This window comes from Fukomys damarensis, unplaced genomic scaffold (genome assembly GCF_012274545.1).
Source record: "Fukomys damarensis isolate Sample0158 unplaced genomic scaffold, DMR_v1.0_HiC HiC_scaffold_22, whole genome shotgun sequence".
Classification (NCBI taxonomy): Eukaryota; Metazoa; Chordata; class Mammalia; order Rodentia; family Bathyergidae; genus Fukomys; species Fukomys damarensis.
In genome coordinates, this window is record NW_022900934.1 from 16,986,265 (window position 1) to 17,001,269 (window position 15,005).

Sequence of the window (15,005 nt, forward strand, 5' to 3'; positions counted from 1 at the left end):
GATCTACCTCTTCGTTTTTGGCTTAATAGAACCTGAGCCCTTTATGGACCCCTTTTGATTGCCTTCCTGCTGACTCTGGTCATCTAAATTGCAGTAGGTGTCCACATTAACTTCTTGCATTGCCCTCTATACATTTAAAAAGATGTGCTAACTTACTAAAACATATACATATTCTGTATCTCATCCCTGCTTCTTTCTCTATGAACTACTTGGAATGCCAGCTCTAAATTAGTGGATCACTGACAAGACAGAGAATAAAACAAACCAATAATCTGATGGTTTCTTGGTGCCAAAAGCAGGACATAATATGATGAAGTTACATGATCTATTTTGGAGGGCATGGAAGGAGAGAGAGAGAGAGAACTACAATGACTAGTATGTTTGTGAACTTGTGAACCTGCAAGTCACTGGAGAGGAGGACATTCATATACTCAAGAGGACGTTTGTTATTTATACTTGTACCTACCATTAGAAATACATGAAAAGAGATCAAACATTTGGAAAGATTAATACTTTATTTTCTTTCTGGTGGTCAGAAATTGAAAACTGCTAATGCCTGAAATAGGAGAGCAGCAAACCATGGTGAAAAGTCGATTGAAGAGAGCTTAATGTGGCTACTTGCTCGGCCTCCAAAGCACTGAAGTCTGCTGCTCTTAATTCTGTCCAGAGTCAGTCTGTGAATAATTATATTAAAGAATTAGGCAATGTCATCACAGAGCTACAAAATATCACCCAGGAGGCCTCATTGGAGACTGATGGGAACTCTGGAGAGTTGATAATGGCGATCAAAGGCTCTATATATTTAAAATGCACAAAGGATGAGTCCAGAAATTATCTGCCTGCCAATTTAACTTCTCTACCTGGAACAAATTATCCAAAAATCAATTTGCAAACACCTTTGAGATAACAAGGTCTTGAGTAATAACCTCCATGGCTTTCTAAAGAAAAGTACCTAGCTTGACTAATCTCCTTAATTTCCCTCTCTGGCCAACTGGCAGGCTATAATAGAGGCAATCTGAAGTTGTCCCTTAAGATTTGCTCTGAGTCACACTGAGAAAATATTGTCCATCCCTGTTTTATGGCAAATTAATCTGTTTCTGGAGAATCTTCACTACTAGGTAATTAATTAGAAGAAAAATGCTGAATAAATCTCTATCCCAAAGCCCTCACCTGAGTTCCAAACAAAAACTCATATATGCCTTCCTCCATGTGATTATTCCAGAGCCTCGCCAATAGTAACAAGTTCTTAAATAAATCTACAGTGTATTGCACCTCCAAATATCTCCCTCACTCTACTATCTTATTTTACTTTAGGAATCAATGACTTATTTATACTTTTTGATAGATAATCCCATTCCTGGCGTTTGTTCCCAGAACATATCAAATAAGAAAGACTAAAATCATTGGCACAAAGATGTTCATTGCAGCATTATTTACCATAGCAAAATTTAGAACAGCTCATGGGTCCAATGATTGGACACCGATTAGTGTGATAACTTGATGGACTGTCCTGTAGTTACTAAAGACAGTGATAGAAAAGTCTCTTTAGTTTATAAACAAAATCCGTAGTGTCTTTGTAACTTTCCTATTCCTAGGACAAAATATACAACATTCACAATTTAAAGGAGGAAAAGTTTGTTTTGGCTCATGGTTACAGTCTTTATTCCATTTAGCTCCGAGGTAGAATGCCATGGTGGAAGGACATGCTGGCAAGGATAGCTGCTCATTTCATGGAGGCCAGAAAGCAGAGGGAGAAGGAAGGAGCCCATGGAGGAAGATTTACCCTTCCAGGTCACATCCCAGGGACCTGCCTCTTTCAACCAGGCCTGACTTCCCAACAGCACACTTATCTGCTGGACTCACCAATGGATGCATCCTGGTTATCTGACCTGGGAAGGCATGCGGACATGGGCTTTGATCCTGCATTATTACCTGTCCTATGCACGGCCTTGGTTGGTGACCTGGTCTTTTGGGTTTTCACATTTTTATCCAGTGACATGGAGGTGGAAGTGTTCCAAGAATTGTGTGGAATTTCCTGGTATATAAGAAATATCAAAGAAGTACCTCATTTCTCCTGCTTTTCCAGTAGGTAAAAGATAGCCAGAAAGTAGTCACTGCAAATACCTGTTGCAATTCTGGTCCTTTTAGCTGACTAAATGGAACTTACTGGAAAGGAGACAGCAATGCACATCAGATACTAGATATCTCATCAGGACTTTTTCTTTGACCCTTAGTTCCTACCGGCTCCACTCTGGTCAGTGATACTCTGTCTGCTGGAAAAAAAAAAAAAAAAAAAAAAAAAAAACCTATCAAGTGAAGGAAGAAGCTGAATTCTTGCTGTACATCATTCTTTTTCTACCTAAACTTATATCACCACTGGGGGGAGGGAGGCTTCCACTAACATGTCTGCATTCTAATATAGAAAATGTTTATAACGTCAGACTCCCCTGGATTTTGAGCCAAACTTCACCTTAGTAAAGGCGAATTCTCCTTTGGGGGTAGAAAGCAGAGTATTGCCTTAGACAGATTGCTATGGTTTGGAAAAAACATCTCCTCACATTGCCCTTTTTTTCTTTTCTTTCTTTAAATGAAAGAACCATGGTAGGTGTTGTCTGAAGTTACTGAAGAAATACCAATTCATTTATTTACAGACAAAATCTTGGCTATTGAAGCAGAATGTGAATGGGGCTAATCATGAGATTTTGGCCATTTTTTATGGTTATGTCTGGAATTCTGTTCCTTAACCTCACATGCTTGAATTCTGCTCTGTAAAACATTTAAGACTGAGCCCTTTGCTTTTTGCTTGCCTTGCAGAGCCTCCCACACCCATTGCGCCTCCAGAGCTGCTGGCTGTGGGGGCCACCTACCTGTGGATCAAGCCAAATGCCAACTCCATCATTGGGGATGGACCCATCATCCTGAAGGAGGTGGAATACCGCACCACCACAGGCACCTGGGCTGAGACCCACATTGTCGACTCTCCCAACTATAAGCTGTGGCATCTGGACCCTGATGTGGAGTATGAGATCCGGGTGCTGCTTACAAGACCAGGCGAAGGGGGAACAGGACCTCCAGGGCCTCCACTCACCACTAGGACCAAGTGTGCTGGTAAGAGCCTCCTTAAGTGAAATTCCAGGGCCAGTTGGGGGACTGAGCATTGCTGTGACTGGTCCTCCTTTGGTCTTCTGGTGACAGGTTGTCTATACATTTTTTTGATGTGAGTGTGCTTCCTATTATAGAGTCAAACAGGTAAAGTTTTGGTCCTCCTTAGAGGACCTTCTGGTTCTGACTGTAACTCTGAGACTCTCTTTACTTTAGCTGTATTATGGAGGATGTCTTCAGCTGTTTCTGACAATTTTTACATGGGACACTAGCTCTGTAGCTGTGGCTGTGAGGACTCCTGGCACCATTTGTAGTCTGAGGCTTTCTAGTGCTAATAGAAAGGTTCTGTGTCTCTGAGGGCTGTTGGTTCTGTTTCTCTGTGGGCTCTTGGCCTTGTCCGCCCTAAAGGCCTCATGTAGACGACACTCCTGTTGGTTTCTGGTTCTAGGTATGTATCTTACATGTATCAAAATCCAGCTTTATCCCTGAGGATCTGTGAGTGGGAAGGTGACCCTTGGAGTTGGTCATTTTGCTTATGGTCCCCAGTTCTAGTTTTGTCTCTGTGGGACTCTGGGTAATAACTTTGTCTTCAGTGCCTCCTGGCTCTGACAGTGTCTCTAAATTGATTCTAGAACTACCTTAGTCCCTCCAAGCTTCCTGGCTTCATATCCTCTGGGTGCTCCTGGTTCCTACCTGAGAGTCTGAGCTGGGAATGTTACTCTGAGGGTCCTCTGGATTCTGCTGAGTTTCTATGGGCTTCTGGTTCCAACTGCTGCACTGACGTTTCTGGATGCTGCTTAAGAGTTTGCTGGCTGGGGTTGCATCTGGGAAGATTCTTTGGATCCAGCTGTATCTCCGAGGCTTCCTGGCTTTAACTCTGTTTCTAACGAGAGGGTTTTGGCTGGAACTGTGTACCAGAGATGGTCTTGGCTCTGAATTTCACTTAAAAATTAAAAGAAGTTCATGTTTATCTTTTGGAAATCACGTCGTCTATTTCTTTTACTCTTACCATTCGCTGTAAGTACTTTTATGTCATATATACATGAAAGAATAGAGGCTCAGTATTTTAAAAGTTTTTGTCTGAAGTTAGTATTAGCCAGTGCTATAGTCAAGATTTGCTCCCAGGTTTCCTGAATGTAATGACTGTTCTTTGGTCAAATCACAATAAATAAATAGAGAAGTAGATGCTGTTGGCATGGTACACAGAGAAGAAAGAGGAGGTACTGATGGATTCTGGGGTGCAGGTAAAGTGTGTGTGTGTTTATAAAGAATCCATCAGTAGAACAATATGGAACAAAATGCAAAGTATGTCAGTTCTATTATAACTGAAATATGTGTGCCTAAAACACACTGTAGCTTCATGAATTATGCCATAAAGTTGTGGGCTCATGAGAAGAAATGGGACAAGAGGCACCCATACTTACCCATTAACACATGCAAAAGAAAAGACCTGAGCAAAAAAAAGTAGTACAGTTTTACACGTGTGAAATAGCTAAGAAATTCATAAATATTACAATACACATAGTAGATACCTGGAAAAAGACCTGAGGTTTGCAGCCTGTGAGTTACTATGAAGTATTGGAAGAAAGGTCATTTGAAGTTGGTAGATGTACCACCATGTATGAATGGGTGTGGTTTATAACACATGTTGCAAAACTGAGGGAGCAGGCAGATGTTGGAGGGATGTGTGCTTTTTTGTGTATTTTTATATGGCACAGTTCAGCTGGGTATAGTTTTTCACATCACTATATAAAAACTCACATAAGTGAATGTAGAATTCATGTTACACCTAAATTAGTTCCTCATAGATCAATTTGGGAACAAATAGGAGTTTTCAAAACAAATGCCATTGATTGTTGGATGTGTGGTTCTTGCCTATAATTGTAGCTACGCAGGAGGCTGATGTAGGATAGATACATATATTTATCAGTAGTAGAATGCCCTTGGATTCAATCCCTAGTACTGAACAAAACAAAACCGAACAAAACGTTCTGCAGCACTTGACTATATCCATTTCTAAGTATCTCAGTAGTTCATCCCACAGTATGTAAGTCAATGATAGTATTTCCATGGCTTGGAAATATCCTTTGAAGGCTGTTGAACCACTATGATGAAGAGAGATGGCATTTCCTTGATTATTTTCAAAATAGGCCCTTGGTAAAATTTCTCATTAAAACCTGATTATGAAACTTACTATTCTAAAAGGCGATGAGGGTATGTTATGAAGCCAGGTAATACCTGCAATGCAATAGTCATCCCTAAAATAATTGATTTGATCCTGCTGATGAGACTTGTCTCTTTCCACGAGGTAAATGTAAGGATTTTCAGGGGTTTTAATCTTTATAAATGATGTTTAGAGTACTTTAGCTGCCCCTCTGGACTTAGTTGCTGATGATCTCATAATACATTTTGAAATTCAATCACAAGATGATCATCTCAATAAAAATTTACAGTCTATTGCAAACGGTTGTCATGACTATGGAATGGATTTTGCATGTTGAAAACACAATAGTCTATCACTATAAAAATTATGACTTAGAGTGCTGTTTGTGGGATTATATTACAAGAAACGTTGGTGTTTAAGTAAGTTACAGCTCAAATCTTGAATAACTCACATTCTGCAAAAGGTGCATCAAGAAAATAATCTTCTTTCTCCCATTTCCCCTACTGGCAGAATGTTCTTTGCTTTGTAATTAATTTTTAAGAGAATTCTAGGGCTGATATCCATTTGTGGATGCTCTTTGCTGGCAAACACAGTCTGAAATTTTGTCCCTTTCCCTGTTCTATTATTAATCACTCTGGAAATGTACTCATTATTTTGCAAAACAGAAAAGGGGAACATGGAGTGTGGAAGGTATAATTTCTGCCCAGAGGAATTTACAGGCTGGGTTAAAACTCCAGCAAAGCAGCAAAAAGGGTAAAACATAAACAGAAAGTCAAATATTGAAAGACATACTTTGTGGAGGAAAACAAGGTCAATATGCAAAGAGCAATGTTCTTAGACTCACCTAGAGCTGTTTTTGTCAGAGTGTGGTTCCTGGTCTCTAGCATTCTGTTAGTATTGCTAGAGAATGAATTTTCCACCAAAGTTCATGTGTTTGAACCCAATCCTCAGTGTGATGATATTATGTGGTGAGGGCCTGCAGAAGGTGATTAGGTAAAAAATGGGATTCCTGTAGTTATGAACGAGACTCAGAGAGCTTCCTCACTCCTTTTCCATATGGGGACACAGTGAGAAGTTGTCTGGAACACTGAAAGTAGATCTACACTAGACATCTAACTTGCTAGTGCCTTAACATTGTATTTGCTAACCCTCCAGAACTGTAAAAAACAAATTTCCATTACTTAAGAGTTACCCATTTATGCTGTCCTGTAACAGCACCCTAAACAAGTTAAGACAAGTATCACTCCGAAACTTGTTAGAAATGCAAATTCTCAGACCTGGTCTCCTAATTTGGTACATCAGAGATTCTCAGGGTTAGGCTTAGAAACTTCAGAGTAATGCTGCTACACACTGAAATGTAAGAGCCACTGATACACTATGACACAATGACATGTTCCCTCGGTGACAGATGGGAGGAAGACTGAGACTCAGAATTATTGGGTCAAGGTCATAAATCATTTAAGTGCTTAGAGCTGTCTCTAGGTAATAACCATGGTCTCTAAACTACATGGTTTGATGGAGTGTTAATTAATCCTGAGGAATTCTGCTCACAAGTGTTCTCTTGAGGGTGGGATTTGATGTTAACTGTGGAGACCAGCTGAAAATGAAGGTCTGTGTCAGTCCTTTTCATCATACAATTACTGACCATTCTCTGTGTGCCACACTTTGTGTTAGGCACTGGTGGCAGAGTATAGTTTACCAAGGACATTGTAAGATCAGGCAAAGCGTTGGCAGAAGTGTTCCTCAAGTTGATACCAGGAGCCAGTTAGCAAGGCTAACTGGGGCTGTTCAATATTCTGTTTCTACCAGATGTGATAAATCATGGATCAGGTCAGTCTCTAGGACATCAGGAGCAGTGTCCAATCCTTAAGGGAGAACAAGTCAATAGTTTGGCTATAGGGCATCCTATCCTATCCTATCCTATCCTATCCTATCCTATCCTATCCTGGCATTCAGAGCAAGACTTCTAGCCAATTACACTGGAACCTAGACAGGCTCATATACGAATCCAAAAATGTGAGGATGGGAGAACGGAGTCTAAAATGACATCTTAGGCTTCTGGTTTAGATGATGAGAGATGAGTGGTAGAATCACATTCTGAGATATTGGACAGAGAATGAATTCAGATTTGAGTCTGTTGTGTTGAGCTGAAGGTGAGTAGGAAGTAATGGATATATATACATCTTCAGCTCAGGAGAGACTAGCAGATTTCCTTTACCTTTGAGAACTGCATGATTTCACCTGGACTTCAGGATGAAAGGGACTTCTTAGTACTGATGAAAGCAATTTAATTCACTGTCTTCATGTTATTCTCTTGAAATGCTTCATTCATTTTTTAAATTCATCATTTTGTTCCCTCTCTTCGCTTTAATCATTCATCATCCTTCCTGAGATACAGGCCTGGAGGCAAAGGCAATAATGTATATCAAAGTGCTTTGAAAAGCTCAAAATGCTCTTTAGATGCCCATAATGAAACAGATCATTATTTGTTGCTGCTATTGTTATGGATGTTATGATTATGAATTGTTATATCAAAATAAGTCTTACTTTTCCATGTATCTTGACTGACTGACCTAGAAGGTAGGCCTTAGTTGTTTTTCATCGACCCTTGGGAAATCCTGTTTCAGAACATGATGTTCACGTTGTGGTCTGGCTCTCAGAAGTTTTCCTGTCTACAGCATTATATGATTCCTTCTAGCACATCCCCAACTGCAAACGTCCTGGGAGGTCCACAATGACTGATCTGAAGCCTGCCTCTATTGGACAATTTGCCCTCTCCATCCCAGACCATTTTGCTGCTGGAATTCTTGAATCCATTTTCTCTACTCAGAGTTAGCTTGATTATCATAAAATTCGAGATGGTGTCATACCCAGCCAGTATCCATTAGGTTAAAAAAAATAGGGAGAGAGGGCATTCTGCAAGCACCAACTATTTGGAGATTACAGGAAGAACTAAGGACAACAACATTAAGAATGGCTGTCAAGGTCAGTAACAGAGGAAGCCAAGTGAGAAGATGGGACATACAAGCACCACGCTGACCGAGCTTCTCCTCTTCTGTGGGTACCACTTTTAGTGGCCTAGGAACTAAATTGTATAACACATAATGTGACATAAGAAGAAAATGTTCAAATAGGAAGGGGCACTAAGGAAGGGGGCGGGAAAAAAGAAGGGAAGGAAGGGAAAAGAGAAAAAAATGAGAAAAGAAAGATAAAATGGAAACAAAGTTTTGCAAATAAGGAGGGGAAAAGAGTTGAAAGGAGGGGAATGGGAATAAATAAGAATCAAGAAATATCATGTACAGGTACAAACACCATATGATGAATATGATCATTGTGTACATCTAAATTATATCAATAAACAATCAATAAAATTATCATCTATTGTCATACAAAAGAAATTTCCTTCATTGTTACCCCATGGAATTCCTGTTTCCATGGAATTCCTATGTGTGGGTTCTGGTACTGCTTTCTGGAAGCCTCCTCATCTCAGAAACAGGACCTCGGCAACCTACTCATGTGTCTCTTAAAGCCCCTTAAACTCCATTTCTTCATTGCCACAAGTCCTGCCTGAGCCAGACCAGAGGTAGCTCTCTTCATATCAAAGTTATGGGATCACAGATCAATAATACAGCAAATCAAGTGACTGCACGCCCCCCCCATGTGATTACTTGCTCCTGTCAATCAAAGGCCCACTTCATTGGAGAGTTCCAAGTCTCCCCGTGAAAATACTTGGTATGGCCTGGATGCCACATCCGCTGCTGATTTCAAGGGCTCTCTTTTTATTCCCTTCACCTGAGGGTTGATTGCATGTTATATTTTATTTACATATTTATAGGTTTCTACTTGAAGTGATATGTGTCTAGTTCTCTTTTTCTCCAGAGGGATAAAAAAGGAGAAATTCAAATTGCCATGCTCAATGAAGTGAGAGTAGTCATTAGAATTTAGTGAAAAGGATATAGGCTTTAGTCCCGCAGAAAATCTGCTTTTTATTTCAAGCTGGGCATTTGCTACTTGATGATCAGGGATGTATTGCTTCACCTCTCTGTGCCTCAGTTTCCATTATTACATTTAAAGGAGACCATATTACATCATTTTTATTGTGAAGTTTCGTTAAGATGACTTACATGCCTAGCAGAGAACTCAGAACCTAGATACTCTTTAATAAACATTGTTTACAAATCACTCTGGGAAGAGGAATCAGAACCTAAACTCATTTCTTTCATGGTGGCATGATGAACCCTCTTCAAAGGATTTTGGTAGTTACTCTCCTTACTTCCTCCGGCGAAGGCGGTTTCACATAGAGGCTCTGGCCACTGCCGAAAGGATGGTACACTGGTGACTGAGGGGGTATCCTAGTGTTCTTGCCATGCAGGTGTATTGGCACCTGCCAGTAGAAGGGTGGAAATTGTCATTTTCCTGATTCTGTTTCTGATCCCCAGTATGAAAGAGATGCATGCTATATAGATCCTTCTCCCTTCTGGAAGGCTAAGGCCTATAAAAATGAGGCCTTATGAGTCCAGTGTGGATGAGTCCTGACTTCTTATACAGTGAGCATCCTCAGGTGGTCTCTGAGGAATGAATGGGGCCCATATGCAAGGCTATTGCAGTACAGCATTCAGTTTTACAGTGAAACAGAGGAAGAGAAAGAAAAAAAAAGTAACCATGCATGCATAACCTGGTTTAACTCTCAGGGCTCTGAACTAGAAGCAATTGGAACCTCCTTCTGGGCAGGATAGGAATATGCATGCGCTGGAGCACCTAACTCCCATCTCTACCCTGCTGTAGTACTCACAAAATGATCCATACCTTTTTAGGGGGCGTAGCAAGATCAGCCAAATTGCCACCTCACTCAGCTGAAGTAATATAATCAAAGGTTTCTGAAAAACCAATGGAGAAATTGCCAAGACTGTGAGAAACTAGGGCAGGAAAGGTCTCCCATGCTTGCCACGTCATGACCAAAGGGACACCACTTTGGTGCTGTGCAGGTGAGCCCGGGTCAAGACAGATGCAGCGGATGGATTCTGATTACCTGTTTCTCAAAAAAGAGGTGGAGGAGGGTCTGGCTGCTCCTGCACCCTTCTACTCCTGCCTGCTTTCTCTACTGATTTGCACTTCCTTCTTTTACTGTGATAATAGCCAGGTGAAGAGAGATGGAGGACAAAAAGTGGGGAGAACCCTCTCTTACCTGACTTTGTTCTGGAGCCTTTGTGTGAACCAAGAAGTGTCCGCAGATGAGCAAGTGCCTGCTGAGACATGAGATGTCCACGTCCTCCTCTGGCAGAGCCTCTGTCCCCTCCCAGCATAACCACAATGTGTACAAGTCATTGCCTTGGAGTCTTTCTCCTTTAGTTTATAATGGAAATGGACAGCCGTCTGTCCTTAAATCTGCAACTCATAATCTCTGAGATGTTCTCCCTGCAGCATGCACCATCTCCTTATTGTATGGGCTGATTGTGGCACTAAGAGGGAAGAGTGAGGGTCCAGTTGGATGCCTCTGAAAATGACAGCTCAAAGCATTTTAACTGTTCTCTGTAGAATGCAGCAATATTTAACTGCTTGTTCTTCTCTGTTGCATATCTTTAAGTAAAATTCCAAAGCAATGAGAAAAGCCCTGTTAAACATCTTCTTACACTTAAACCTTCTTTTATTTTTCTCATTGTGTTTATTGATACATTTTAGGTATACAGTACAGGTATCATTGGGATCTTGTACCGTTACATGACAGGTCTTGGTTCTCATTTTTTCCCCATACCCCTGCCCTCCCTTCACCCCCTCCTCCCTTCCCTATTTATAAATACTTTATTTCCATTTTTTCCTTTTATTCAGTTTATTGGTACATTTTAGGTATGCAGTACAGTTACATTCATTATTGGGATCTTGTACCTTTACATGACAGGTTTTGTTTCTCATTTTTTCCCCTTGTCCCTGCCCCTCCCTTCACCCCCTCCTTTCCTCCCCATTTACAAACACTTTATTTCCATTTTTTCATTTTCTCATAGTTTTTCCCTTATTACCTTTCCCCTACCCTTCCATTTTTAAATTTTCTCATATTTTTCCCTTATTTCCTTTCCCCTACCCTACCCACTTTCCCTACACCTTTATCCCTTTTCTCCCTATTTCACATTGTCAATTTTCTCATTAGGATCTTATTTACCATTGTAGTTTTTCACACCAGAGAAACTATTTGATATTTACACATGTGACTTACATATTTCACTTAAGAGTATATCCTCAATGTGCATCTATTTTTCTAGGAATGACTCTAAATTTTCCTTCTTTATGGCTGAGCAGTATTCCATTCTATAGAAAAACCACATCTTCTTTATCCAGTCTTCAACTGATGGGCTGTTTCCAAGTTTTAGCTATTACAAACAGTGCTGCTATAAACATGGGTATGCATATATCACTGTGGTATGATTCTTTCAATGCTTTTGGAAAGATACCTAGCAGAGAGATGGCTGGGTCAGATGGAACCTCTAGTCCCAGCTTTTTGAGGTATCTCCATATTGATTTCATAGTGGTTGCACCAGTCTGCACTCCCACCAACAATGGAGAAGGGTTCCTTTCTCCCCACCACGCCGCCAACATTTGTTATTGGTTGATTACACTTAAACCTTCTTGTCCTGTACGCCCTATGAAACTATGCCTCCTGGAAGGTGAAATACAAGAGCCAGTTAGCAAATACTCTCCCAGTCTTTCCTAACCTTGAATGATGTGATTTGAAAAGAAATTGGGCCATAGGAAGGCATTAATGACAGTAAAGCCTAATACTATTTGTTTATTTATCTAGCTAACTAGATTTTTAAAAAAAATTTGCCCTCAGATACAATAAAATTAGAGGTCCATCACTCTTTTAGCAGTGAAAAGCCTGGCATGACATGACAAAATGAAGAAAATGGATGTTTACAGTAATGAAAACAGCAGCTATTGCTATATCTACTCTATGAAGTATGTGTACTGTTAAACTGGTTGTGTTATACTTGTAATTCTTGCAGCAATCTTGTGGGGTGGGCATAGTTTCCCCCAGTGACTGTCTTGGTGGTAGGAGACTTGGCCAAAGCCATACACTGACCCAAGTGGTCCAGCTGGGGATTCAACCCTTAATGGTGTAGCTACTCAGCTCACTGTCTTTTTAATAGGACTCTCAGAATTCGGGATCATTTTTATCAAAGATCAGTGCACCATAACCAAGTAGAGTTTATCCCAAGAACACACTGATGAAAAATCATGAATATTAGGAAAATGATTGATATTAATGCTGCATATCATTAGGTCAAAGAATAAAAGCCATCTGATCCTCTCAAGAGAGGCTGAAAAGTAATTTGAAAAATTCAGCCTTCATTACTGATCAGAATTCTTAGCAAGCTAGAAATAGAAAGGCACTTTCTTATTTCAGCAGAAAATGTTCTTACAGTCTCAAAGCCTAAGAGAATAAACCAAACTAAAAAAAAAAAAATGAATGAAAAAGCCATTAGAACTAATAACAGATTTTAGTATTGTGGTCAGACACAAAGCAAATAAAAATCAATAGTCATATGGCAGTAATAACTATTAAAAATGTAAATTGTATCATATTTTCAAATGTAATTAAAATAATAAATACTTAGGGATACACTAAGAAAGGTGCAGAATCTATGTGAAGATATGTACCTACAAAATTTTAGTGAGGCCGATAAAACAAGATGAGGGTAAATGGAGGAATATATCATGCTGTTGAATTAGCAAATTTAATACTGTGGTGATATCAATGTTCCTCAAATTAATTTATGGGTTTAACATTAATTGCAATCAAAATCCTAATGGGATTCTTTTGGGAGCTTGATGAAGTGATTTAAAAATTGATCCGAAAGAATATACAGGGTAAGTAGTCAGGACCATTAGGAAAATTGACAAGGAAAAGGGGATTTCTCATAGGGTGTCAACAGTTATAATCACTATAATATTTAAAACCCCCAAATAAAACAGTATATAGTGAAATTGGATTTTAAAATTTATATGACTGGACAGTCACTTAACAAGTAGTACATTATTGATAAATAGTACATAGTACAAATAATTTGGAAAAATAAAATGTACTACATACATATCATGATTTTCTAAATAAATTAAGGAAAGATTACACACTTCAAAGTAGAAAACAGTGAAAGCTAGAGGGTATTTGGAAGGACTCTCAGTTCACTGAAAGCAAACAAATACACCCTTGAGATTATATTTTGCAAACTTCACAACAAGAAGAGAAAAAGGAGAAGAAAAATATTCTGTGGCATCTTAATAATACTCAAAAGGCAAATAAGTAAACCGGGGATGGGGAAATAGAGACAAAATTGAGAATAAAGTAAAAAATACTAATATATAGCTCTAACCTTAAAATATAATCACTTGACAGATAAAAATGCTTGAGAAGTATGACGAAATAATAGCCAAACAAAAAGCATATTAAAATAGCCAGTGTCACAGATAGTCAAATAAATGCAGCTTTACCCAAACTCTTACCAAAGTATATTATTTTAACTGACAATAATCAGCATCGACAAGGAGCAACAAAACAGGCTCTTACGGACAGTTCTGCGGGTGGGTTCAGTGGCACAGCTTATTGAGAGGACAGTTTGCTAATTTGTTTTCTTTTTTCTTTCTTTTTTTGGCGGGGAGGGTGGCAGGGACTGAACTTGGGCCCTTGAGCTTGTGAGGCAGGCAGCAGAACCACTGAGCCAAATTCCCAGACCCTGCTAATTTATTTTCTAACAGAATAAGCAGAGCTTTCAAAAAAAGTTTTATCCATAGATGTATTATTTATTTATAAGGGAAAAATGTGGAAGTCACTTCAATGAAACAACAGTAGGATAATAGTTAAGTACATGTGGGTGCCTGCACATAGGGACTTCTGTGCCGGTATCACAATCCATGTTTTAAGGAACACCTATGAGTATGGGTCAATGTTCATGTTAAAATTTAAAAAAGCAAACAGCTTGCAAAACTGCAGTACAATTACTGTGCCAATTTTGTGAAATATAAATACACAGACAATATATCACCTGGGCACATTTTATCAGTGAGAGCTGTGAAGAACTGAGCAGAACTCCCATTCTTGTGCTTGCACATGGAGATCCTCAGAGCACAGAGCTGCCTTCAGAGTCTGCTCTGGATTCTGGACCCTCACTCTATTTATCCTGTCTGTCCAGACAGGGACCTGGGCGCTCCCAACCACTCTCCAAAAAATTAAGTGAACTCTTCGTGCAAGGTGGGATGCAGGCAGAAGTTTGCACGGAGCACTACTCTGCAAACAGCTCAACACCCTCCCTCACACTTGCACGTCCTGTCAGCAGAGAAGGACTGGTTCTCACCTCTTCCGTTCCCCTCATTCAAAGTCATCCCCAGATACAGCAAACTCCTATTCACTTTTCTAAAGCAGTTTGAATTCTCCGGGCTCTATTTCCTGTTCCCTCTTTGCCTGTCTTTTCCACTGAGCCGACCATTCAGTGGGGTTGGCAGAAGACAGCTAATTCTGAGATCAGAAAACCTTTATTTGTTTTCTAATGGGAACAATCCTCCTCAAAAATGTACGTAATCTGTCTGCACTCATGATCATGTACAAATATATATGTACCACCCCCTCTTTCTTCACACATGTATATTTCCAGTTTTGAGAATATGATCACTGTAAATGTTTTCTCTTTGTTTTGCTATATGATATACAATTTATACAAACTAGTTCCCCCCTTTAGAGTCAAATGTAGATACA

At 39.7% G+C, this 15,005-nt stretch overlaps 1 protein-coding gene across 8 annotated transcripts in view; it reads left to right on the plus strand.

The window, feature by feature from the left end:
• The window catches only part of Ptprt (protein tyrosine phosphatase receptor type T), an 810,280-nt gene that overhangs the window by 219,208 nt on the left and 576,067 nt on the right, over nucleotides 1-15,005 (plus strand). For all 8 annotated transcript variants that reach the window (XM_033767165.1, XM_010631417.3, XM_033767166.1 and 5 more), the window contains exon 7: nucleotides 2,815-3,108. In XM_033767165.1, coding sequence (XP_033623056.1) covers nucleotides 2,815-3,108 — 294 coding nt within the window. The remainder of the gene's footprint in view (nucleotides 1-2,814; nucleotides 3,109-15,005) is intronic.